We start from the raw sequence: 27887 nt of genomic DNA on the forward strand, positions 1-27887 counted from the left end.
TCTATATTCATTGTCGTTGTACTTTTACATTGACTTTTAAGACCTCTCTTATTAATTGCCAATTTTTCTTCTCTACCTTGTTACTCGTCCACGATTAAAAGCTAAGCCAAAATTCGTTCTTTAGAAATTGGTGTTGTACAAGGGCGGTGCACCGGTTGCTGTGCTTTATGTGATTTATTTAAAGCTGTGTCGACGTCTATTATGTGTTAGCGGGGTGTGAAGTAGGCACGTTGCTTTACTCCATATCCTTTTGGATCATTCATTCCGGCTATGACATTAAACCAAACACATGCACGCCCCCACACCAAGCTTTCCCATACCAAAATACCAGCAACCAAACCTCGAACCCAAAAAGAAATTTTTTTTTAAAAAAAAAGGTACCATCAGTGTTAAACATATCTCAATTGACAATTAAAAACGAAGAAAACATTTTGAGTGTTATTACCAGTGGATTTATATCGTCTACGGTTCTTGAACCTTAGTACCTCTTATAAGAGGGGAGGTGGGATCCATTTGAGGTACCTGACTGAACATTCTACCTGGGTGGGATCCACCCTCCTCTTGTGAGAGACACTAGGGAACCGTATCGATCAAAAATCACATTCGAAAAAATTTTTATTACCAGTTGTTACTATCTCTTTCTAGTTTCTACTAGTTTCTTTGCTCATCTTTCACCTTCTCTATGCAAAATTTAAGTACACTATGTTGGGTCAAGACCCCACATTTTCTGGTCCAACTTAGTGGGTCTTCTTCTAACAAATTTTTTAGAACAAAGTGTTTTTCTTTTTTTGGGAAGGGGGGAGGAGGGGGAGATGGGGGTCGGGAGGGAGATGGTGTTGGGTTTCCTCCACAGGAAAGTCATGGAGGGGGACCCACATGGCAGGGGTGGTTCCCACAAGGGAATGACTTACCTTCTTTTACCTCAAGCATTTTTTACTTAGATTGAAAAAAGGAGAGAGAATCATGCACCTCAAAATTACAGTAGAAAATACAAAAGATCGACTTCTTATGAAAAAAATATAAATAAATAAAGTACGAGATAATAAGGATCATAGATGACTACTTCACTTTGGGGCCGCTTGAGGACTTGCTCATCCAATTATGGGACTCATTCAAAGAAGAGAACTTCAAACTCAAATGGAAAGTCACTCACCTAGGAATGAGACTCACTCACCATTAGAAGAGTTACATTGGACACACTCTTGGTGAGAATGAGATGTTGGGGGAAATAGAGTGAAATGATGGGCATTAAATGCCCCAATGTCATGACGTCATTATTCTCCCTTATTTTGAAAGAATTCATCCTCGAGTTTGAAACAATAATTGGAGCTGCAAATCAATCAATGATCTTATTTTCCATTGTCAAGTGTGCTTCTTGATTTTAGATCCATTTTGTAGACTTGTTTGATATAAGAATCAAAATGTGTTTTGATATCAAGTTGATGCAACTCAAGATAAACTAGAAAATACAAAAGAGTTCTATTGCAGAAATAAGCAACCATGTATATATATGATAGCAAAAGTAAAAAAGGATCACTTAACTCAAGTGTCAAAGAGGACCACTTAACTCTGAGGTCACTTGTTGACTCACTCACCCAAGTGGGGTACTCACTTAACACTAAAGGTTACATTGGATCAAAATACTATTCTTCTTCTTCTTGTTCTTTGGGGGGAGGGAGAACTAACCATTGGAGGAGAAAAACAGTGGAGCACCATTGATGTGGTGAGTGTGTTTCATGACAAAAAATGTGAGGCCCATCGATCATGTGGTGTGCGGTTATTGAGTTTATAATTTTGAAATGACCTCTCTATCTTGAAGCTCGAGCTTTTGGATTAGACATGGTTAAATAATATTAGGGCAGATTATCCGCCCACTGGCCTTGTGGGGATCCATGACCCAAACTTGGAAGGAGTTGATGCAATGGTTGCACTCCATGGCCAAGAATGGAGGGGGGCGTGTTAATCCCACATTAGTCGAATAGTGTGCAGCTACTAGGCTTATGACCTCGAAAGAGCCTTTTTACCCTGAAGCTAGGGCTTTTGGGTTGGATGTCATCAACCTTATGGAGAGTGAGACACTAGGGAAATGGGGTGAAGTTATGGGTATTAAATGCCCCATGTCATGATGTTATTAGAGAATGTGAATAAAAACCCTTTTCTCGTCCAATATCATGGAGAGAAAAGTGAAACTACAGAGAGGGCTCTGTGAGTCTAAGTGAGGTAAACTAAGAGAGGAGCTCTCCATCAGACCAGGGAGAAGCTCATGGTATACGAATGGCGCACAAAAATGTGCATAGGATTCCACAAATACGTGGGTAGTAATGTGATAGTGTTCTCTCCGTCAAGAGAAGGAAAATCGTTACACTTCATCCTGTGTTTGTCATCTCAATATTGAGGTGAGTATTGTCTCTTGTGAATCCACCTTGTAAGGTGAGAATTATCCTATCATCCAAGAAAGGTTTTTTCATGATGTCTTGTTAGCCTCTCCTATTTGATTAGAAAAGATTTATTTGTAAATATTAGCATTGATTATAATGAAAGGTTTTACTTGGACTAAGTCATGTGCATGGTTTTTCCCTTTCACCTTTTAAGGCTTTTCCTTGTTAAAAGTTGATATATTCTTTTGGGAGAATGTTTTCTGTGCCGCAGCGCAGGCTGTGCCCACGCACATGGGCCTGCCACTCAGTGGGGCGGGGTGATCATTGCACCCACCCCCATGTGCCTGGGCGCAGCCTGCGCTGCAGCACAGAGAACAGCGCCCCTATTCTTTTATAGTTGATTTGATTTAATTTATTTACACTACTATTACCTTTGCACATACTTGGTTATTATGTTTCCCCATTAATTTGAACTCAGATGAGAAAATTTTGCTTTCCCAACAAAATGTGGGGGTGGAGGAGGAACCTAACCTAATAGTTAGGTCTTCTGCTCCAAAATGATTAAATCTTTGGATTTTCATCCTCTCAAGTGCAGTGCACTGTCCAGTGCACCACACTTAAGAATCCAACCATAAAAACACGGGCAGTGGCGTCTTTTTATCCTTTCAAGTGTTGGGTGGACTATTGGATTCTTAAGTGTGGTGACAATGCACGCATTTAGTAGCATGGTTCAAAATTTCGTGATATATCGTCGATATACCGGCATATTTCGGAAATCTCGACACTACCGAGACGAGATGGGCTTCCGAAATGAAAAATGTTCAAATTTCGTGAAATTTTGGTATATTACTTAAACAATATGTATTTAACTATTTATACATCAAGGTCTGACCATATACTGTCAATCAAAGGTGCAAACCCAAAACACCACTTTGAGTTCATGTTTTTTGCAATATGAAAGTTTAATGTATTTATTTAGCTTAAATAAGGGTGTACATGAAGTTTCAGGCTTTAATATGACCAAAAACCCACCGAAATGGAGTGCCAAAATATGGCAAAAAAAATACCATATTTCACCGAAATTTTGAAATATTTTGAAATTTTCAACCAGCTCAAAATGGCGAGACAAGACGAAATTTCGAACTATGCTTAAGAGGAGAGGATAAATTTCCTAAATCTCTACATATTTCTAATGAACAACAAAGAAAAGGGTGAGAAGTTCAAGGAATACAGGTGGGGATGGCAAACTGCGACAGTGGAGCTATTTAAAGTTTAAACTAACTAGGTTTCAGCGCTGCCCTCCCCCAACGGTTAGTTTATACATGCTCAAGTTCGCCGCATATTACTTGTGTTTAGGGTGGATTTGTCAGGGTTTGAGTAATATTTTAAGTATGTCGTATTGACATGGAATAATCCCCACCACCCCCCTTGCCATCCAAATTAAATAGTAGCTAGGGCATAATATAGAGCCAATTAAACATGGCCAAAATATGATTGTTATGACTTATGACATCCATTATATGAATTCCCGACTGCCTGTTTAACATTGATAAACCAAGGGAATTAGGAGCAACTAATTAAGCCTGTTAATCCAAATAATTGGGATAAAACTTTTCTAATATAGCAATATCTTTTTGTTTCAACCCATGTCTTCAAGTGGAATCTGTGATCAAAGAACCAGTCACTTTGACAATTTGATGCCAATGATATTAGGTTATTATATATGGAACAACAATGGCAAAAATAGTGTATAGATGTGAGTGGATGAGTCAATGTAGATATGGTGCATCTTATGTTTATGCCCACTTAAGTCTCCGTTAGCTGATATAAGGTACCAGATGGCCTGAAGGTGACACTCTCCGGCGATGCCCTCTCCCCCTCCTACAGCCCAGTCTGCCTCCCCTCTCCCTACTTGCCCAACTGCCCACACCTTCCTTGCTGCCACTGTTACACCCTCCCCCGTTAGCTCTCCCCCACCCCCCCTCTACCTCCACTGTTTCACCCACCCCCCGAAGCTACAACCACCCCTGATTCAACCTCTGCAACAACCACCAACCTAGCAACAACCCCTACTACCTAGAGTTCTCTTCTATCTGGTAACTCCTCCAATCCCATTGATAGGCACTCCCTCCACTTTGTCCCCCCCTCCTCCGTTGACGACACCAAGGTCGGCTTCTGTCCCAAGGGCTTGCTGGATGTTGAAATCAACAAATGGAGCAGCTGTCTTGTGGGACACTTCCTTGGTGCGAGACCCCCCTTCCATACTGTCAAAGTTTCCCTTCTCAAGCAATGGCACGCAGCTGGAGCTGTCTTTGTTTACCTCCTCTCCAATGGCATCTTTATCTTCAGATTTTCAGACGATGCAGACAAGTCTCGAGCCCTGGAGGGTGGTCCTTGGTTGGTAGGCAAAAAGCCAATCTTCCTCCCACAATGGGAGCATCGCTCCTCCCTCAACAAAATCGATCTCAAATTCATACCCATCTGGGTCAGCTTGCCTGGGACTCCCTCTCCACTACTGGTGTGTCTCAGGCCTCAGCATCGTGGGTTCAATTATTGGCAAGCCTCTCTTTTCTGACGAGAGAACCAAGAAGATGGATCGGCTTTCCTTCGCCCGTATTTGTGTTGAAATTGCTGCTGATTCACCCCCACCAGAGTTCGTAACCATTCAAGAAGAAGATGGTCACACTTTCTCCCAGAGAGTTGTGTATGAATGGCTGCCCCAGTTCTGCTCTGTATGCAAGACCTTCGGACATCCTTCGAAGCAGTGCCTACCTCCGAGCACCCCACCATCCACCCCTGTTGCTTCTCCTTCGACTGCCGATGGTGCCCCTACGTCAGAATCTGGAACAGCTTCAGTCCTGGACTTGCGTCAACATCCTGCTGGTCTCACTGCAGCAGCTCCTTGGCCAGCGACAGAGACGAAAGATGGGCTGGAAGTTGTTGCTATTGACTCGATGGTAACCCCGATCGTAGTTGAGGCTGTCGTCGTGCCCTCGACCTTGATCCAAGACCTGGCGAAGACTACTCCGCTGCCTTCAAGGCCTCAACATACTTCTCGCGGTCGAAAAAAAACCAGGAACCGTCGCCGAAGAAGAAACCCTGAAGACGATGAAATTTCCAGCCCTGGCGAGGTTCCCGATGTCCATCAACTTCGCGATTCAAATGTGGTTGACCAGAACCGATTCGTCGTCCTCCTGTCGTTGGATCCAGACGCTGATGGAGACGCTGCAGTCCTGCCTGCTCCTACTGAGCTCTATGCGAATGACCTGCAGGCTTCCCCTGCTCCCCCTCTTTTGCCTTCACACAGCTCCCCTCCCATTTTTGGAAAACCTTCTCCCACCCACAACCTTTCACCTCTTTTCAACTTACAGCCTTTTCGTTCTTTGAACCCCCTTTCCACCAAACACCCCTCACGTGATCACCTTTCTTCCCCCTTGTCTATTACCCACCTTAACCATACCCATCTACCCGCCCCCTCAACCCATTTATCTTTACCCAGCCCATTTAACTTATCCACCCTTCAAACCCATTTAACTTATCACTCATTTACAACCCACCCACCCAACCCTCTTACCAAACACCCTGGGCCAAACCTTTTTGGGTCTACTTCTGACCCAGAGGTAGGACCCTCCCCCCCCCCTTTTGTGCTCAGTCCATTTTGCCCCCTTCCTCTCCATCCTTCCCCTTTTCCCCCCTTGAGGGAGTATAGGTCGAGACCCCGTAGTGTCCCCCCGGGTTTCCAGGTCAGTCCCACGGCTGGTTGGTTGCCCCCTCCCCCTCCTTGCTCATGATCCCTTGGACCATTTGGAACGTCCGTGGCCTCAATGCCCAGGCTAAACAAGCCGAAATTCGTGCTCGCATCAAGTCCACCAATTCCTCCCTTTGCTGCCTCCATGAAACAAAGGTTCTTGAACCCAATGCCTCTCGCATCGCTCATTCCATTGCCCCCTCCTGGTCCCTCATCTCCAATTACGCCCACTCTCCTAATGGGCGTATCTGGGTTCTTTGGGATCCTTCAAAATTCCATCTATTAGTGTCCTCCACCTCTCCCCAATATCTACATCTCAGCATTTCTGACCATCTCCACAACCATCTCTTCCTTTTCACCATGGTCTATGCTTTCAACCGGCCTCAGGACCGTCTCCCACTTTGGGATGACTTCCATTCCATCTCCCAGTCCGTTGGTTCCGCCCCTTGGGGCATGGGAGGTGACTTCAATGTCGTCCGCTATAGTCAAGAAAAGCTTGGTGGCTCCCCCATTGACCATCAAGCAGTTGAAGCCTTCAATACCTGTCTCGAGGATATTGGTCTCAACAACCTCCGTTGGTCGGGTGCCGAGCTCACTTGGCACAATAAGCGCTCTGGTGACGACAGAGTGGCTTGCAAACTTGACCGTGTTCTCGTCAATGATACCTGGCTCTCTGCCCTTCCTTCTTCTCACGCTGTTTTTGACCTCCCTGGCCTCTCTGACCACTCCCCCATTTCCCTCTTTGTCCTCCCTTATCTCTCCTTTGGTCCCAAGCCTTTCAAGTTCTTCGACATGTGGTCCTCCCATGCTGATTTCCTTCCTTTGGTTCAGGCTGCTTGGGTTATCCCAGTCCAATCCTTCTCTTCTCCCCCTCCTTGCCTTCTCTATAAAGCTCAAAAATGTCAAATCTACCCCCAAGTCTTGGAACTCTTCCACCTTTGGTAATATCTCTTCCCATGTCTCCTCTTGCCGTGACACTCTTTCCTCTATTCAAGCCCGTCTCCAATCTGACCCCCTCAACCCTTCTCTCGCTGAGGAGGAATCCCTTGCTGCCTCTGAACTCGCCTCCTCTCTCTCTTTGGAGGAGTGCTTCCTGAAACTAAAATCCCGGATCAAATGGCTTGAACTTGGAGACTCCAACTCTGCTTTCTTCCATCGATCCCTCAAAGCCAGAACCAAATCCAACTCCATTCTCTCTCTCACTTCCTCTAATGGATCGGTCCTTTCCTCTGTCGATGCCATCAAATCTGAAGCTATTTCTTACTTCACCAATATTTTCTGCCCCCCCTCCTCCTCTCAACCCTCTATTCCGAAGGGCTTTATCAACAAATTCGTTCCTTCCAACCTCTACCACTCCCTTTGCTCCATCCCCTCTGACTCTAAAATTGCTTCAGCTGTTCACTCTCACAAGGCTAGCAAAGCCCCTGGCCCGGATGGCTTCAACATGGGATTCTTCTCCTCCTGTTGGGACATCATTGGAACTGAGCATATCTATGCCATCAAGAGCTTCTTCTTCAACCCCCACCAGATCCTTAACATCAATCACACCTTTCTCTGCCTCATCCCCAAATCCTTTGGTGCCTCCACCATGGCGGACTTCAGACCCATCTCCCTTTGCAATGTTCTTTACAAGTTCATCGCCAAAATTCTTGCTAATCGTCTCCAACTTGTCATTGACTCCCTTGTTAGTCCCAATCAGTCCGTCTTCATCTCCAGGAGAAGTATCTCAGACAACATCATCCTCTGTCAGGAAATTGTTCGAGGCTTCCACCGGAATTCCATTGCCCCTTTAGCCCTCCTCAAGATTGACATTCACAAAGCCTTTGACTCCATTCGTTGGGACTTTATCACCCAAGTCCTCCTTAAGATGTCGTTCCCCCCCACATTTGTTAACTGGATCCGCTTTTGTATCTCTTCCCCTCAGTTCTCTGTTCTCCTCAACGGCAGCCCTACGGGTTACTTCCCCTCCTCTGCTGGTATCCGTCAGGGATGCCCCCTCTCCCCCTTCCTCTTTTGCCTCTCCTTTGAGGTCCTCTCTCGCAGCCTCCAATCCAAAACTGATCTCCACCTCATTGCCCCCATCCCTAAGTGCAAGCCCACCAACCTAACCCATCTTGCTTTCGCGGATGACCTAATGATCTTCTCCAAAGCCGTCCCCTCGTCCATTGAGCACATTATGTCTTCCCTCCATCTTTTTCAGGGGCTTTCCGGACTGCGCATCAACCTCCTTAAATCCCAACTCTTCGTAGTTGGGGTTCCCGACTCGACCAAAGCAGCCCTCTCTACCATCACTGGCTTTCCCCTAGCCTCCCTCCCTGTCCGTTACCTTGGCCTTCCCCTCATTCCAGCCAGACTCTCGGCCCACCAATGTAACCCCATCCTTGACCTCCTCCGAAAGAGACTTCAGCTTTGGAAAGCCAAACTCCTATCCTATGCAGGTCGCCTAAAGCTTATCAGATCGGTTCTCCAGTCTTGCTATATCTATTGGAGCGGTGTTTTTGGTCTTCCCAAGGCTACTATCAAGGCTGCCGAGTCCATTATGTGCGTTTTTCTCTGGAAAGGTGTTGATTCTGCCAGATTCCTTCATCCCAAGAGCTGGTCCTCCATTTGCCTTCCCAAATCTGAAGGAGGTCTAGGTCTCAGAAGGATCAAAGATGCCAACTTAGCAGGCTCTATCAAACTGGTTTGGAAGCTCCTCACCAACAAATCTAGCATTTGGACTTCTTGGGTGTATGCGGGGCCTCTTCGTAGAGACTCCATTTGGACGGTCAGCACTAGTCCGGACTCGTCCTGGATTTAGCGCAGAATTCTTCAAGTGAGGCACATAGACAGGGATGGCATCTCTTGCAGGATTGACGATGGATCACAGACCTATCTTTGGCTCGATAAATGGCATCCTTCAGGAGTCCTTGCCTCCATAGTTAGCCCCCGTACCATCTATGAATCCGGCTTGGACAGATTTTCCCCTCTGGCATCCATCATCACCAACGGCTCTTGGTCGCCCCCCTCCTCTCCTCCCCCCCCCTCCCCTTGCGGACCTCTGATGCTCCCTCCCCCCCATCCCCCCTGGGCACAGAGGCAAAGGCGACACCATCTCTTGACTCACCTCCAGCACAGGCACTTTCAGCTCCCACTCTACCTGGGAGATGGTTAGACATAGAGGGACCCCTTGTCCTTGGCAAAAAGTGGTCTGATTCAGAGGTTACATCCCAAGGCAAAGTTTCACTGCTTGACGTGCACTAGCAAATTGTCTTCCAACTCAAGCCTTTCTCTCCTAAATGTTGCCTCTGCTGGAGTGGACATGAAGACACAAACCATCTTTTCTTCACTTGCCCCTTTACTGCCTCCATCTGGAACCGGGTTCTCTGCCATTGTTGGCCTGCTCGTAGAAAGCCTCTACCCCTTTCTCGTGAATGGGTTTGGATTCACATGACTTTTGGTGGCAACTCGATCTGTGACAAGGTTGTCAAGCTTGCCTTTTGAGCTACCATATCTCACATATGGATGGAACGTAACGTTAGAAGATGGGCGTCCAACTCCCGCTCTTTCAGCAAGATTTAGAAGGCCATCTTCTTTGATGTTTCATCTAAAGCTAGTTCCCTCCCCCTGAGTAGTGTTAGGGATTCCCCAAAGAACAGGCTTATTGTTGTCTCCTGGGGCCTCCCCACCACCATTTTGAGCTCTTCCTAGCCTCCGGCTAGCTTTGTTGGCCCTCGGGCTTGCATATCCCTGCCCCCTTTCTTTGTAATTAAATTTTTATTCATCCAAAAAAAAAAGGAAATGGAATAACTCAAAATCATTATCCCTGTTGGGCCAAGTCACAACTCAAGTGATTCTAGTGTTAAAAACATATTGAAACAACAAGCTTCCTTCATCGATCTATTCATCTTGTTTCAAACAAAATGCAAGCTGCAAAACTCCTGCTGATGTGTAGTGTTCTCATCTCCTCTTTTCCCGGATCACGGTTTGTTATGTCTCTATTTTGAAAGCCAATAGATAATCAGGAATAGTGTGCAAGCAGCAATGACTCCAGATAAGATAAGGGTATCTTTAGATCGCTTCCTTCTGATGGCACCTGCAATGTAAGTGCCATGAGTATGATGAACTCTCATCAAAGGAAATGCAACAGCATGTATGGATGAAGATAACAAAGAGAATACCAAGAAGGCCACGAATAACTGGAAACTTTTCACTCAGTAGCTTAGCCTTCCCTTGAACATCACCTAGCAACGATCGCTGAGAGCTCAAAACTGACCTTGCAGTTTGTGCTTGATTGATGACATCATCAATCTAAAAAGAAAAAACTCCAATTAAGTTGTTAGTGCAAGATAAAAACAATACTCTCCATCAATGCCATTTTGTTTAGAACGGAGAATTCTAGTAGAACTCATGAATATCTTGGGTACCATCCACAATGTGGATCAACATGCAAAGATGAGTTTCAAATTGGGGTGGGGAGGTTAAGCCACAAATCCAAGTTTTCAAACGAAAAAAAAAATGAAACAAGGATCAATGATGTACAAAGCTCAATAAATTCATGAAATATCATCATCTTTGGATGTGCCCATAGAACTCGGTACAATTGTCTGGAAAATAAATCTGATAATTATTCTAACCAACCCAAGTCAATATATTGGCTTTTTAGTACCCAAAGTACGTAAATAAATAAATTGACTTCTCATTGGATAAGAGTTGCTGTACAATCTTTGCAAATTTTGGAGTTCTAGACTCAGATCCATAATCAAAGACTAGGCTATTCAGTTCTTGTAGCTGGCTTCAAATGCATGGTTGAAATGTCCCCTTCTAATGCCTTTTTTTGCTTCAAGTTCTCGTTCTGTCTGCATTACCTGAGATGGGATGTCTTAATTTTTGAAGTTATTAGTAGTATATTAACTTGCAGCTAGAGGTAATATACCTGAACCAGTGGTCAGATTCTTAAATGGATAAAGAATTATTGAAATCTGATCCTATGTTGATTTCCTCTTTACGATGATCAATTATTACTAAATAAACGTTGATGTTTTATCCTTCCTTTCAACTTCCACTTGAATCTGAGTTTTGAGTATTTTCTTGAATCTCCCTTGAAATCCTACGCCTCAACTTCCAATTTTCTTAGAAGATCCAATCTTTGATTCTCCAAGAGATTTTCTTTGGGCTAATTATCATTGTTGATTGGGTTTTTGCATTCATCCTACATCAGACTTAGGTCTACAAACCCTAATTCCATAGAACCATAGCCCCAGAATTGTAATTTTTTCTCTTTACAGTTTTGGTCCTACATCAAAGGTGTAACTCAAGATTCACCAAAAAAGGTGTAAATCAAGATGCAAATTCTGAAATTTCTCAATGATGTGGACACAACTCCAAGGCTCTTTCCATGCATTAGAAGCCTGATTGTCGCAACACTATTTACACATTTTCTGACCCAAAAATTTCTAAATCCTTGCTCTGATTTGTTCTTAACAACCACTCACTTTCACTGGCTAAAAAGAAGGAAAAGGAAACCCATAGATAGCTAAGCAAAACTCTCAGGTACCTCCTTATTTTACTTTATTTCAGTAAGGACGCTCAGCTCCATTAATCTGCTGTAACAGTAGATCCCCCAAGATGCGTATAATTAATCATTTGATACACCTAAAGGCACCTCCCACACCAGCAGAAGCTGAGTCTCCCATTGAGCAGTTACCACTTACCACAGCTGAACTTATTGCCATGTATGACGACCAGACTTCTAACCAGTCAGCAAAAGTACATTATCAATGTGTTGAGATCCCATGAAAAAACAAAACATTTATGTAATCAATAGTCCAAGGATGAAGGATTCTGGTCATGAAGAGAAGTCTATCATTCTTTCCTTCTCAATACTACAAATAATGAGATGGGGGCTCCTCAAAATGATCCGCCAATCCTACCAAATTGAGAGAAAGTCCAAGCTGATCAGGTTCACTATATCAAGAAAAATCCATCAAGGACCAGCCAGCTGAAGAAAATGGCACCAAGTCTTCAAGGTCCCATTGCAATGCATTTACAACTGATCAATATATTCTGCATTTTCCTTGAACTTTTCTCTCCTTTGAAGCATATCACAAAGTTGCTTGACCAACATCCAAAGGTTTCGGCATTCAGCAGAAGACTTGAACACCAAACGATCAGACCAGAAACTGAAGGATGAGGTAGGCATCAGTCTTCAAGAGCATGCACAGGGCCGATCTATATAGTGGATCAGATTTCTGAACTCACTCGTCAGTTAACACTTGTCTCCTCCTTTATTCATTATATATCATCTAGGCTTGTATTCTTTTCAGCTTTGTTCTGTGTCCTGTTATATTCATTATATATCATCTAGGCTTGTATTCTTTTCAGCTTTGTTATCTGTCCTGTCCTTGCTTATTACTGCTGTCTGCTTTCTTGTTCTCCTCTTCTTACTAATGTTAAAAGAAAGAATGGAGTAGTGGAAGGATGGGGAAGGGAAAGGCTAATTCATCTTGTAAACTGCCTGATAGGGTGTCATATTTGCAAATTTCTGAAGGTAGTCATCTCTCCCCTTCCATGTAACAGCATCTGATAAATCCACACTACTACTAATGGGCCCTGAAACTGATCCAAGAATCTCTAAACCTTGGAGAAGAGAACAGTTTGGCTGTACACCAAAAGAAGGCTGAAATTTCAGCAACAGAATTAAGTGCATCAAAAGAAATAATATGTATTTTGGCATATATTCACTAGTATATTTTATAAGGTGACTTCGTTATTGTACAAACTTCTGTTTTCTGATGTACTTTACCAGCTGATAATAAATTCATACACCATCTATATGATGCACAGATCAGTAACATATTGTTCTAAATACAGATTGGCCTGAAAGGCAAAACAAGGTGCACTCTAAAAAGCATTCAGATGTCTTCTGGAATATTGTTGCCAGCAAATGATAATATTTTTAAAAGAGAAAATCCTGAACAGCTGGGAGCTTAACGAGGCCATTCAAACAATATATCAGTACAATTCAATCAGAAATACAGCATCCTAAACATGTTTCAGAGAAAATTAGTTTTCAACTTTTTCCGCAACCGAGAATATTATGAATGATGATTCATTTTTCATACCATTTATACTAGTCACATTAAAGCCTTGGCTATTGGCATTTAACCGGTATTATAGAGGGAATCACACAAAATGGAAAATCTTCTGTCAGGTCAATGGCTAAAGAAGCATGTCCTTAACAGCGTATCAGGATTCAGATATTATCCAACCACACCCCCCCCCCCCAAACTCCCAAGACCATTTATACTAGTCACATTAAAGCCTTGGCTATTGGCATTTAACCGGTATTATAGAGGGAATCACACAAAATGGAAAATCTTCTGTCAGGTCAATGGCTAAAGAAGCATGTCCTTAACAGCGTATCAGGATTCAGATATTATCCAACCACACCCCCCCCCCCAAACTCCCAAGAAAAGAAGATAAAAAGAAAAACAATGTCAGGATACAGGAAGCTAGAATATGAAAAAGCTTTTGAGTCTTACATGAGATATATTTCCATGTATTGAAGCTCTCTCACGTAGTAGTTGCATTCTAGGTGACATACTTCCAGAAACCTAAATCAAAGAAGTACAATAAGACAATATAAAACCAACAATGGATTTTCAAACAGAATTGAATAGATTCATATTAAGTCATAACATATATTGGCTCACCTTGTGTTCACTGATATCATCACGAACAGAACTAAGAAGCTCAGCATGCTCCCTCATGGAGTTTATGTTTCCCTTGATTCGTCTAAATTCCTGAAGAAACATATGTTCTGTTCAAAGAGACTGAGGGTGGCCATAATCAACTCATTAAGCATAAAAGTCCTATATAAAGCATTCAAAGCAGCATGTAAGTACTACCAACTAATATTAGCATTAAGGGTATCAAACTGAGGCAACAGTAAGCATCTGGAAGAGGGTAGGGTAAAGCTGGAACTGAAATCTGTGAGAAAATGCCTATCCAAATCTGAATTTTGGATCAGACAGGGATATAACGACTCAGATCCTTTGCTTTCATTCTCCCCCCCCCCCCCCCTTTTACTCTCTCATATTCGTTGAGGTGCAGTGGCTCAGCCGAGTTCATGTTTTGGGTCAAAAATATATAAGAAGATACTTCCATTATTGAGGTATTTCAGTGCTTGTATTGGGCTTATAAATCATATGCTGTTCTTACATTGTTTATTCTCATAATACTCACATGACATAGTAAAAATACAGGGTGGAGAGGAGGATCCTAAGATCTTTACCACATTCTCTTTTAATTACATGGAATAAATAATAAGTTCGAGAGGTTGATCTTATACATAATATAATATAAAGAAAAAGTTAGATTGTCAAGTAAGCCCTATTCTCTTGGGTATGTAATCCATATGCTGTAAAGTAAGTTATATGCTCTTGGGTCTGTAATCCATACGCTGTCAATACCATGGGTTCCCTAATTATTATGTAGTATAAAATTCTTGTCAAGAGGGGGATGCCAAGACCTATCTCACATTCTCTCTTGATCTTGTCCTCCAAAACCCTTTCTCACAAATACTTATAATTCACCAAAACAAGTGGGTCTAGAGCAGAGCAGGGCTAGAGCAGAGCAAGGATCTAAGTTTGGTCTAGTCATCCAGTAGGACCTAAGAGTTGATGAAGTCATTCCATAGAGTGGTCTCCAAATGTCTCTGTAAGTATGCTATTCAAAACTCCTGATTTTATGAGCTAAATTAATGATTATAAAAGAAAAGAATTCATTAATCAAATGGCAAGGGCACTGGTTGTGTGTCTGTGTGGAAGGAACACAACATAAGGCTATTCCAGCAGAATGTGTATTCAAGCAAAGTGAAGGAACATAGGAGTTAAATGGGTCTGTCTTGCCATTTTTCAGGGAGATAAATGAAGAAAATTATGTTTGAAGTGGAATGGAATTGTAGATGGAGTGGGAGAGATTGATGATCATGGTTGAATTATTGTAGGTGGCTCGTGTAGTCTAAGCCACTCTTTTCCACCATTTTCTCCTCTCTCTGATGAATTTATTTCTTATATCTCTCTTCTCTCATTCTTGTGCACTTCTCCTCCACTGTATGTTTTGTATCCTTCTTTCTCTCAATTCTTTGTTTGTGTTTCCAAAAAGGGGAAAAAAAGGTACTGTAAAATATTCATGATAATTTCTTGCAAATTTTATGAAATTTCAGTTTAGAGAAGGATTGCTCTTGGGTCTTTGTGGTAGTTTTAGCTCTTGAGACCAAAAATTTAGATATCACACCAATCAAACCAACTCGTCAGATGTGATCTCAAGTAATTCCACTTAATACTTGCAATTAATTTGGTTCTAAGTCACCTAATGGGATAGGGTTTAGAAAACAGACAAATAACCAGAATCGTGAACAAGTAAATAATCCATGTGACAAAGTAGGAAGTAGGAACAGGTAATGATCAGTGCAGCATAAAGGAAGAAGAAAAGGTCGTCCGTATGGCTAGTTTAGATTAGTCTAACCATTAGTGCTGCATGTTTATTTATTATATATTTGCAAAATTATAAATAAGGACAATAACCCTAATGGCAACCATAGTTTAAGATCTCGCGATATATCGGTATCTCGGGCTTGTCGAGATGGCCGAAATATACCGAAATATCGCCGAAATATGGTATTTTTTCTGCCATATTTCGGCAGTCCATCTCGGTGGGTTTTTTGCAATATTAAGGCCTGATACTTCATGTACACCCTTATTTAAGCCAAATAAACACAGCTAAACCTTCATATTGCCAAAAAATGAACTCAAAGTGGTGTTTTGGGTATGCACTCTTGATTGACAGTATACGGTCGCCGACCCTAATGTATAAATAGTTAAATACACATTGTTTAAGTACTAAAAGACATAATAAGAAATTTAAACAAAGTAATGAAACAAAAATAAAGTCAAATGTAGCCTTTAGTTTAAACTTTAAAGTTTAAACTCATAAAGTCAGAAGTGCATAAGTTCATGAGTCATAACTCATAAGCTCCATAATAGTCAATAGTTCAATACTCAATACACAAAGTATTTCTACGAAATTTACCGAAATTTACCGAAATATGGTACTCAATACATAGTATTTCTATGAAATTTACCGAAATATACCGAAATTTCTACAAAATTTGAACTTTTTTCATTTCGGAAGCCCATCTTGTCTCGGTAGTGTCGAAATTACCGAAATTTCGGCGATATATCGCGAAATTTTGAACCATGATGGCAACTAAGGACAGTATATATGAAGAATCACAAATAACTTCCTAGCTGGAAAAGTATAATAACAAAACATCCTAACACTATATTCTTAACATTCCTCCTCAAGCTGGAGCATATATATCCTAGGCTCCAGCTTGGAACAACCAGAGTTGGATTTTAGGTTAGAGATGTAAGTTAGAGAAGGAGGAGAGGTTGAAGAAGAAGGAGATGAGAAGGAGAGCAAGAAGAGAATAGAGAGAGATATTTCGGTTGTGAATCTTGTGTGTTGGAGAGACTTCTCCACACTCTATATTACTTGAATAGAACTAATGGAGTTATTACATCCACCTCCCTAGGGAGGTACAAGGTAAAAAGGACAAACAAGATAAAATACATAATAAGGCAACTAGTCCAAAGTCTAGTTCCCAAACTACCCTTGTTACATATCTACTAACAACTCTAACACTCCCCCTCAAGCTGGAGAATATATTTCATGCATTCCCAGCTTGCTTAAAAGAGAACTAAACTGAGGAGAGGCAAGGGCCTTGGTGAGAATATCTGCCAGCTGATCACCAATCTTCACAAAAGGAGTACAAATGCAGCCAGAGTTTATCTTCTCTTTGATGAAGTGTCTATCAACCTCAATATGCTTAGTTCTGTCATGCTGAACACGGTTGTGGGCAATACTGATGGCAGCCTTGTTGTCACAATAGAGTCTCATAGGGCCTTCAGTGTCAAATCCCAGTTCCTGAACAAGTCTTTTCAACCATATGAGTTCACACACTCCATGAGCCATAGCTCTAAATTCTGCCTCTGCACTGGATCTGGCTACAACGTGCTGTTTTTTGTTCCTCCATGTAACCAAATTACCTCCCACAAAGGTACAATAGCCGGAGGTAGATCTCCTGTCTGTAATAGAGCCAGCCCAATCTGCATCAGTGAAACCTTCCACTCTCAAATGATTGTGTCTGGCATACAACAGTCCTTTCCCTGGGGAAGACTTCAAATACCTAAGAATGCGATACACGGCATCCAAGTGGCCACTTTTGGGAGCATGCATAAATTGGCTCACCACTCCCACTGCATATGAGATATCTGGGCGTGTCATAGCGAAATAGATAAGCTTCCCAACAAGCCTTTGGTACTTTCCCGCATCAACCAGAGAAGGACCACAATCTTCCCCTAGTTTGTGATTTTACTCAATAGGAGAATTTGCTGGTTTGCAACCCAACATCCCTGTCTCTGTCAACAAATCAAGAACAAACTTCCGTTGACATATGTTGATTCCTTTCTTAGTCCTTGATACTTCAATTCCTAGGAAGTACTTCAAGGGGCCCAGGTCTTTGATCTCAAATTGTTGTGCCAAGTAGCTTTTCAGTGTACCAATCTCAGCTATATCATCTCCTGTGACCACAATATCATCCACATAGACAATAAGAGCAATGATGGTACCATTGCCCCTCTTGGTAAAGAGTGTGTGATTAGCTTAGCTTTGGGAATACTTCAGAATAGCCTGTCGGAAGCGTTCAAACCATGCCTTTGGTGACTGTTTGAGACCATATAGTGCCTTCTTAAGGAGACACAATTTCCCTTCAGCTGAAGGCATTTTGAAGCCTGGTGGGGGTTGCATGTACACTTCCTCTTCCAAGTCACCATGGAGAAAGGCATTCTTCACATCTAACTGATACAATGACCAATCTTTATTGGCAGCCAGTGATAAAAGAACTCTTATAGAGTTATGCTTTGCCACAGGAGCGAATGTCTCCTGATAGTCAATCCCATAAACTTGACTGTACCCCTTCGCAACCAACCTTGCCTTGTATCTCTCTACAGTATCATCAAATTTGTACTTGATTGTATAGACCCATCTGCATCCAACTGGGATTCTTCACATCTAACTGATACAATGACCAATCTTTATTGGCAGCCAGTGATAAAAGAACTCTTATAGAGTTATGCTTAGCCACAGGAGCGAATGTCTCCTGATAGTCAATCCCATAAACTTGACTGTACCCCTTCGCAACCAACCTTGCCTTGTATCTCTCTACAGTACCATCAAATTTGTACTTGATTGTATAGACCCATCTGCATCCAACTGGGACACGTCCCTTAGGAAGATCCACCAATTGCCAAGTATCATTCTTCTCAAGAGCCATCATCTCCTCAGACATAGCTTGTCTCCACTTTGGGTCAAGCATAGCATCATTGACATTCCTGGAAATAGAAGCTGTAGAGAGAGCAGTAATAAAGGCAATACTTGTAGGAGAAAGAGCATCATAGGAAACAAACTGGGCTATAGGATTAGTACAAGCTCTTTTCCCTTTTCTAACAGCAATAGGAAGGTCTAAATCACATGGAGGAGAAGGGATGTCACCTGACTGAGAAGGATGGATCTCAGGATGTGGATCTGGATCCAAAGAGAACTCTTGCTAGGTCTTCTTTCCTTCATTATGCAAGCCTTCACCTCTCTTGTAGGTAATATGGTAATCCTTCTCCTTATCAGTACCACTATCAACAACTAAATCTGTATTCACATTCACATCCACAGCCCTGTGCTTTCCAATGTCAAGAGTAAAGAGAGAGATGGGTAGAGGATGAAGGAAATCAGCAGCCTGTTCACTTCCACAATTCTCCCCCTGAAGAGGATGCTCAGAAGGGGCAAAGAAAGGAACAGATTCAAGGAAGGTGACATCCTTGGACATAAGACACCGACGAGAAGAAGGATGATAACACTTATAACCCTTGGTAGTAGAAGAGTACCCAAGGAAGAGACACTTCAGGGCTTTGGGATCAAGTTTAGTACATGCAGATTTGTTTACATGCACATAACAAATATACCCAAAGACTTTAGGAGGAAGAGAGAAAGCAGAAGCCTTGGGAGATAAGATATCCAGGGGAGATTTGAAAGTAAGAAGTTTGGTAGGCATGCGATTGATGAGAAAAGAGGCAGTGAGGAGAGCAGCAGACCAAAAGGTCTTGGGGACATGCATGCCTAACAAGAGACTACGGGTAACCTCCAATAAATGGCGATTCTTCCTCTCAGCAACCCCATTTTGTTGGGGGGTGTCAACACACGCTAGCTGATGGAGAATGCCATTATCAGTAAAGAAGGTTTGGAGGCCACCAAACATGTATTCCCTCCCTTTATCAAATCGAACAATTTTGATCCGAGTGTCAAATTAAGTAAGAATCGTCTAATAGAAGGTTTTAAATGCATCACAAACATCACTTTTATGCTTCATAAGAACAGTCTAAGTAGCACGAGAAAAATCATCAACAAAGGCCACAAAGTAACGATAGTCAAATAAAGAGGTAGTAGGGGAAGGTCCCCAAACATCAGTGTGCACAATATGAAAAGGAGCAACAATTCTATTACCATGATAGGATAAGAGGAACGACAATGTTTGGCAAACATACATGGTTCACATTGAAAAACATGAGAAGAAGCAACAAAAGAAAATAAGTGAGGCAATTGTTTCCTCATTACAACAAAAGATGGATAGCCAAGACGACGATGCCATAACAAAACAGACTCCACAGAACTACTATCATTACGTCCACACACATAGGACTGAGCTGTGGGCAAAAAAGGCTCAAAAAGGTAAAGGCCTTGCTCCTCACGTCCACTACCAATAATCCTCTTCGTCACCAAATCCTGAAAAAGACAATGAGAAGCAAAAAAGTGACACAACAGTTTAAAGATTTTGTCAAATGACTCACAGAGAGAAGATTAAGGGTAAGGTTAGGAACATGAAGGACAGATGTAAGAGAAATAGATGAGGTAACAAGGATACTGCCTTTACCAGAGATGGAGGAAAGGGAGCCATCGGCCACCTGAACCTTATCCTTACCGGAGCAAATGGTATAGGAATCATAATAATGGGACGTACTAGTCATGTGGTTAGTGGCACCAGAGTCAATGACCCAAGACTGGGCTGCAGTAGAAGCTGAAGTGGAAACCTGCAAAGCGGAGGATGAAGAAGAGCTAGCCACTGTGGGTGTAGGAGATGTGCTCAGCTGTGACATGACCCTGTGAAACACTGCATCGGTCAAAGTAGAGTCATCCTGTGTAGCATCTGTCTCAGTCATAACAGAGTGGGCACCTCGAGCTCGCCCTCGACGGCCACCACGAGCCCTACCACGTGTACCAGGAGGACGGCCATGAAGAATCCAACATCTATCCTTGGTGTGCCCAGATCTCCCACAATGATCACATTTAAATTTGTCTCTGCCACCTCCACTAGCACCACCTGTCTCCACTGCTCTGTCCTCCCCATAAGTAGGCCCCTGGCCTCTACCACCACCACGGGTGTCCCGGAAAGAGGAAGAATTGAGAGCTGATCTCTCAAGGGATGATGCTGGAGCAGGTGCCATAGCAATACACCGAGTCTCCTCACTCTGTAAATAGCTGCAAACCTCATCAAGAGATGGAAGAGGAGACCTGCCCAAAATCTGGAGCCTGATGGGTTCATACTCGGGGTTCAGCCCACCAAGAAGAGTGAAGGCACGCTCCTTTTCAAGAGCACGATACACCTTTGCTTCATCCGCTGGGTTGGTCAATTAGAGATCCCTGTAGTGATCATACTCCTCCAAAAGACTAATATAGGCATTGTAGTACTCAGAAATAGTCTTGTCACCCTGCTTCATTGCATTAATCTTTTGGTGAAGTTGATAAACTTTGGCGGAGTCACCTACCCTGTCAAATGTCTGGGAGACACTGTCCCAAATAGCCTTGGCAGTTTCCTTTCTCATAAATCTTCTCCCAATCTCGGGCTTCATGGAGAAGATGAGCCATATCATGACTGTGGAATTTTCGGTCTCCCATTTCTCATAAGTAGGGGAACCAAGAGCTGGAGCAGTAATGGTACCTGTAATATACCCAAGTTTCCCTTTGCTCCTAAGGGAAAGCTTCACTGAGTGGGACCAATCCAAATAATTGGTGTTGTCTAATTTCACAATGGATATCTGTGGGTGTGAGTTCTCAAAGACAAACTGTGAGGCTGCCGGAGTAGGTTGTGATTCAGCCATGCCAAGCCCAAAGGCATCAGATTCAGCCATATTATGGGGATAAAAGAGGCAGTTAACCATGCACAAGTAACTCCAAACAAAGTGGGGAGTACACACTCAACCCAAATAAAGATTCCAATCTCAAGAAATAAATTCCAGCAGAAAAAAAAAAACAGGTAAAATCTGGACAGAACTTCACCCAACACCTTCCAAGGAGAAACACCCACTCAAACAAGTTCTGAGACCTTAAACAAGGTATCCATAAACACTTCTCAACCAAGGGAGGAGTCCATGGTACCCCAAATGCAAGAAAAAGAGGAAGCAGCAGTCACAGTTTATACCTGGGCAGAAAAAGGAACCCCACGAAAATGAGCTATGCTCTAGCAAGAGAACCCTTCAGCAAGGAGACACACATGGGGCATAAAGAGCATCCTTGTACGATCCTAATGAGCTATTCCAAGCTCCAAACCCATGCCGAGAGAAGAAAAGAGAGGAGCTGCAACTTTGAGATGGCGGAAAACCTAGGTGAAGTTTGGTTAGCTTCAAACACTTCAATGGGGCTTCAATACAGCTCAAGGATCATCTTCAAACGAGACCAATGTGTATGTATCTCAGTTTTGGATGCTTCGCTGTTAAGCGTTGTATCTGGGCAGGATTGAACAGAGAAATTTCAAGGCTTGCGTCATCTGTAGACTGGGCGGTGGTATTACCACTAGCCTGGTCGAAATAACGCCGGTTCCAGAGATTATTAAGCCTGGATAGCTTATACACCTCTGCATGATTAATCTCTTTAAATTTGGTAAAGAGATTAGGATCAAAGGAGACGTCCTCTCAAAGGAGATGATTTAGAGAGACCGAGTCGAGTTCGGAAGAGGGAATCGGTTGGATCTCAATAGGGGTAGGCTGAGTCACAACAGGAGTTTGAGTTTCATGTTCCATGATCTTCGATGCAGTCTGCAATCTGAAGAAAGCTGTGTACTTTCTCAGGGGAAGTGGCATCGTCCCAATCAATTTGTTTAATTGAGTCAAGCACAACAGTTTGAAGTGTGAGCTGTTTTGGGTAAAAAGCGCCAAGAGATTTTGAGAAGGTGGTAAGAGTAGTCCGGAACGGTTTTTTCTGTCCGGTTAACTGCGTCTTCCACAAAGTGTTAATCTGATGGTACCACTTGGTAGGTATTCCATCATGATGAAAGAAATCAGTAGTGTTTGTCACCGACTGAGCAAAAGAAGATGGAGCAATTGCCGCTGGTAGTTGTTGTACTACCTGGGAGTAGCTGGCAGGGGTCATGTTCCATAAATAATAAGGATCCTGACTGTCCTGATTTTGACTATTTCCAGGGAAGAAATAGGGACTAAAAGGTTGGTAGGGAGAAGGGGTGAATTCTGCTGTTGTGGCAGGAATCTGGGTGTAGCCAGGGGCAGACCATTGGGTAGGAGCTGCTGCTGCTAACTGGGGTTCTCGTATGAGAATACCTCCACGAGGGGTAGGGAGTAAGGCTAGTGTGGCCTTTTTGCTCTTGCGATGTGGTGTCGCAGGGGCTTTACCTTTACCTTTGTCTTTACCTTTGTCCGGAGGTCGGCGAGGATTCATCTCTGCTAAGATAGTCAGCAAGAAAATTATCAGTACCTTTAATTTGGACAATTTCATATTGATATTGATTAATTGTGTTGGCCCAATTAATCCTGCGAGAATTGGTTTCCTTAGTTTTAGTTTTCAAGAAATCGCGCACAGCTTGATTATCGGTGGGAATAAGGAATTTCTCGGGAAGAAGGTAAATCCGAAACCGTTGAATTGCATTAACAATGGCAAGGATTTCCTTTTCATAAATAAGATAATTAATTTGAGCTGGGGTAAATTTGCCGGAGTTGTAGCCGCAAATTTGCTCGTCAGAGGGGTTTTTAAGAGGGCGTGCTTTTAACACACATCCCCAATGTTCATTGCTCGCATCCTTTTCTAGGATAAGGAGATCGCCAACAAGGGGAAAGTAAACAGTAGGACAAGATTTGGTAATCTCAGCCTGTATGGATTGTATGGTCTGTGTATCAGACTTGGTCCAAGTGAAAACAGTATCTTTGCGTAATTTTTGTAAAAGACTTTGTTCTTTAGAGGAAAGGTCTTTAATGTAATTACGCCCATAATTAAGGATTCCAAGAAACTGTTGTAGGTGTTGTTTATCACAAAGAACAGTAGGAAAATCCTTGATTTTAATAAGAATATGATCTTGGAGTTGGAGTCCGTGATCAGTTAAAATAAGTCCTAAAAATTCGATTTGGGGTTTTTCCAATTCAATTTTTGTAGGGGAGAGAATGATACCATGTTTAAGGAACAGGTTACCAATGATACGAAGATGTTTCGTATGCTCGGCTGGGGAGTTGGAGAAGACAAGAATGTCGTCAATATACGCCACACAAAAAGGAAGGTCTCCAAAAATCGAATCAATCCATCATTGGAAAACTTGAGGTGCCGTGCAAAGACCGAAGGGCATAACCGTCCATTGGTAATGGCAATTAAAAGGGGTGGAGAAAGCTGTGAGAGGCTTGGATTCCTCAGTGAGCTTAATTTGCCAGAAGCCAGACTTACAGTCGAATTTACTGTAAATAGAGGCGTGTTTGGCACGGTGGATGAGAACATCTTTTCGAGGGATAAAGTATCCGTCAAAAACAATGTTTTGGTTTAAACGTTTATAGTTTATAACCATACGGGCTTTGCCACGTTTTAGTTTGGCATGGTTGCGAACCATAAAAGCGGGACAAGTATGAGGACTTGTTGAGGGCTCAATAAGTCCAAGGGCCAGTAATTCAGGGATTTGTTTGTTAAATTCCTCAATGTCGGCTTTGAGATAGAGAATGGGTTTTACTCTGATGATCTTGTGGGGAGCATCAAGTTGGATGGTGCAAAAGCGAGGGTTTTTATCCCACCATAAGAGTGGTTGATCACTAAAGTTGGGTGCAAGGAGGTTGAGCAGCCAGTGAGTAATGACCAATTGTACGCTAAGAGGCATAATCACGGGAGGAGCGAGTCGCTCATGGGTGAAATTCTTATCACATACAGATTGATGTGAAGTAAGAAGGGGAAGATCAATAGCGCCCGTTGGCTGGTTGATCTGAAGAGTTTTAGAGAGCAGGGTGAAAGGCAAATATGTGGAGAAAATTAGTGCCTAAGATGAAATCACCATGCATAGAAGGAAAACACGTGAGTTTAGGAATCATAAACTCTTTGTTTCCAAGAAAAATTGGGATGTTTAGAGCTTTGTACTCTAAGGTCGTCGTGGGACCGGAAACGCCACTAACAAAAGTAGGCATATCCATTTTTTCCCAAAAATAACCGGGAATTGTATTGCGTTTGCAAATACAGCCGGTAGCACCGGTATCCATTAGGATATCGAGGGAGTAAGGTTTAAAACCAGGGAAAGAGAAATGTCCTTTGACATAGGTATAATTTTTCGGGTTTTGGTTGGTCTGAAAAATAATATCGGTGTCATCAGTGACATATCTGTGAAAGAAATTAATGACTGCTGTTGAGTCAGTATCTCTTTCGGATGGGGTATGGTCCGAGGAGGTTGGTCCTTTAAAACATCTAGGATTTAACCAATAAGGGAATGGTTTGGTTTGACCGGGAATGTTCCGAGGAACGTATCGGGCAGAGCCAAAGGATTTAGAAGAAGAGGCGTTGAGAGAAGAGCCACTGGGTTGTCTAGTTAATTGACTGGGAGCAGGTGTTCGTCTTTTGAAGTAAAGATTATTACCTGAAGATTGTATTTCAAAAGTAGCTGGCTGAATGTCTGGGATATTTTGGGGGGTATCTAAAATATCGGACAGTAGCCATTCGCTCGGAAGCTGGATATCATGCCAGTTCAGCATTCGAGGTTGTATCTCGTGCTCATAAGGTCTAGGTTCGAAAAGTTCAACGAACCGTTTATCCGGGAGAGGCAGAAGTTTAGTAGAGGTCACATTTGTGAGCTCATGTAAACATTTCCAACTAACAGCAAGGTTATGACTGTTAGCTTTCATGCCGGTCCATTGGGTCTTGATTTTAAGAACCACTGAATCACAGAGATTGGGATCCTGGACAGAGATAAAGAAATTAGGTTTAAGTTTGAACCAAACAGAACCATTGATGAGGTTTGATTCAATTCCACCAATTAAAGCATTAATGGGTTCAGAAAGGAATCTTTTATCAAAGACAGCAACAACGACGGGTGTGTCGATGCCTTGTAGAAAAAGAGTAGTGAGTTCAATCTGTATGAGACCAATGTGTATGTATCTCAGTTTTGGATGCTTCGCTGTTAAGCGTTGTATCTGGGCAGGATTGAACAGAGAAATTTCAAGGCTTGCGTCATCTGTAGACTGGGCGGTGGTATTACCACTAGCTTGGTCGAAATAACGCCGGTTCCAGAGATTATTAAGCCTGGATAGCTTATACACCTCTGCATGATTAATCTCTTTAAGTTTGGTAAAGAGATTAGGATCAAAGGAGACGTCCTCTCGAAGGAGATGATTTAGAGAGACCGAGTCGAGTTCGGAAGAGGGAATCGGTTGGATCTCAATAGGGGTAGGCTGAGTCACAACAGGAGGAGTTTGAGTTTCATGTTCCATAAAATAAAAATCAGACTCGTCGTCGGATTGGGAATCATCGTCAGACTCAGAAAGGAGTTCAAAAAGAAGTTCGGTGGGGTTCGTAACTTCAGAGAACAGGAGAACTTCGTAATTGCATTCGTCTAGGTAACGAATCATTTTACGGGAATTTTTAGATTTGTTGGGACATTCATTTGCAAAATGGCCCTTTTCTTGACACAAGTAGCAGGTACAATTAGATTTGTCCCGTTTAGGTGTGTAAGGAGGTTTTTTACGAATAAATCGTCTGGTATTAAACGATCTTTTCGGTTTGGAAGGAAAGTCTTTTGAAGTGAATTTCTTCCAGCGAAAACGCCTAGAAAATTTAGACTTGTGTGGTTTGGTCGAACGATGAAAGATGGCTTTGGTCCCAAATTCAAATTCGTTGTTAAGCATATCTTTGCAAAGACCGGGAGAAATCTTATGCTTCAAAGCTTTTGCAGCTCGAGCTTTAAGACAATGATCCAAAATATGGCGAAAAACGAAATTAATTCGATTGCCAAGAGTATCCATGCTTTTAGAATCATTTAGGAAAGCTGGATAGGTTGAATGACAAAGTTTGTCCCAAGGTGGGGGTAACTTAGGGAAGAATTGGTCTAACCAATATGCTGATTTTGAACTTTCAAGCATTTGATATAAACTCATATTTTTTAGAAAAAGCTTCAAATTCAAGTAAATTATTTAGCTTGATCTTAGTTAAATTGAAACTGACATCTTCTGCAAGCTTGTCAGGGTGATGAAAACCACAAAATTCAGATTTTATGATCTTCGAAAATTCAACCAAAATTTTTTCAAAATTTTTCTGATAGGTGAGAAGCGTTGTTTTAGCTACCTTATCGTCTTCAGTTTGGTCAAATTTTTTGATGAATTGCAGAACATCTCCCTGAAGGGAACCACTGAGGTATTCGAGGAATTTGTCTGCTTCCCATGTTGTCTTATTGTTAGCAATAAGAAGGCCAAAGGTTTGGGCCCATTCATTAATTGCTTTATCATAATCTTTAATGGCAATATGGGTGAGGTCCAAATAGGTTCCGCCTGTGGCGAGAGCATATTTGTGAAGTTCATCTTTTCGGACGGCAAAACTGTCATCGGTGGCGAAAACAGTATCTTGTCCAAAAGTGGTGCGTGAACCGGTTTGAGGGTGGAAATCCTCATCGGTTTCAAGATGGTCTTTGTCGTCCACCTTACGCTTAGAAGATTCGCCAACAGTTGGGGTACTGTGGGGAATAGGGTTTTCTGGTTCAGGCTCTGTGTCTGAATCAGAAGAAGACTGAGAAGACTCTGAGGATTCTTGGTGAACCTCGTCTTCATCGTCCAAAAAAAGCACAAAGTTATGTGCCACAAAACTCTATTGGTTGTCAACAAAGAATTGTTGCATCATACGGAGAAGTCGGTCTTGATCCAGTGGATCAGTAGATTGTTTATACCGAGCTTTCCAATGGTCCATAATTTCTTTTAAATAAATGAAATCATCCGTGGGAGGAGGACTTTCAGTTATAGTGCTAATAACAAGAAAAGTATCCCGGGGAGGGCATACAAGGGGTGTGATCGGTCGAGATTCAACCAGATCAGACAAGAGAGTGAGAGATGTATCTATTTTTTTGTTCATTTTTTCTTGATTATCTAACGTAAGATCAATTAAAAAATTAATTGCGCTGCTAACACTGTTACGATCAGTAAGGGCATGAGTACAATGATCATATGGAATTAACAGATCATCACAAAAACAGGGGGGAAGGGATGCCATAGTAAAGAGTTGCAAATATAAAGATAATTTCCTAGGGGCTAAACCCGTTCTCCGGTATCGGTAGGACAAAGGTCCAAAACACTCTCGGTTCTTCAAACCAGTGTTCCGCTGGACATCACTACCACAAGAGACTATATGGCCGTGGAAATCACAAGATAAAAGTAAAGAAA

At 42.4% G+C, this 27887-nt stretch overlaps 1 protein-coding gene and 1 long non-coding RNA gene across 2 annotated transcripts in view; one reads left to right on the forward strand and one right to left on the reverse strand.

Annotated features, from left to right (window-relative positions):
* Positions 1-10238, forward strand: LOC122665301. Its single transcript, XR_006333467.1, has 3 exons — positions 1-12; positions 9341-9345; positions 10061-10238. It is a non-coding gene; the product is annotated as an uncharacterized LOC122665301 (long non-coding RNA).
* Positions 9900-27887, reverse strand: part of LOC122665281 (Golgi SNAP receptor complex member 1-2) — a 35296-nt gene continuing 17308 nt past the window's right edge. The window contains exons 3-6 of the mRNA XM_043861398.1: positions 13821-13910; positions 13650-13721; positions 10287-10416; positions 9900-10201 (exon numbers count right to left, since the gene is read on the reverse strand). Coding sequence (XP_043717333.1) covers positions 10104-10201; positions 10287-10416; positions 13650-13721; positions 13821-13910 — 390 coding nt within the window. The 3' untranslated portion in view covers positions 9900-10103. The remainder of the gene's footprint in view (positions 10202-10286; positions 10417-13649; positions 13722-13820; positions 13911-27887) is intronic.

Source organism: Telopea speciosissima, chromosome 1 (assembly GCF_018873765.1).
Source record: "Telopea speciosissima isolate NSW1024214 ecotype Mountain lineage chromosome 1, Tspe_v1, whole genome shotgun sequence".
In the NCBI taxonomy this organism is placed as follows: Eukaryota; Viridiplantae; Streptophyta; class Magnoliopsida; order Proteales; family Proteaceae; genus Telopea; species Telopea speciosissima.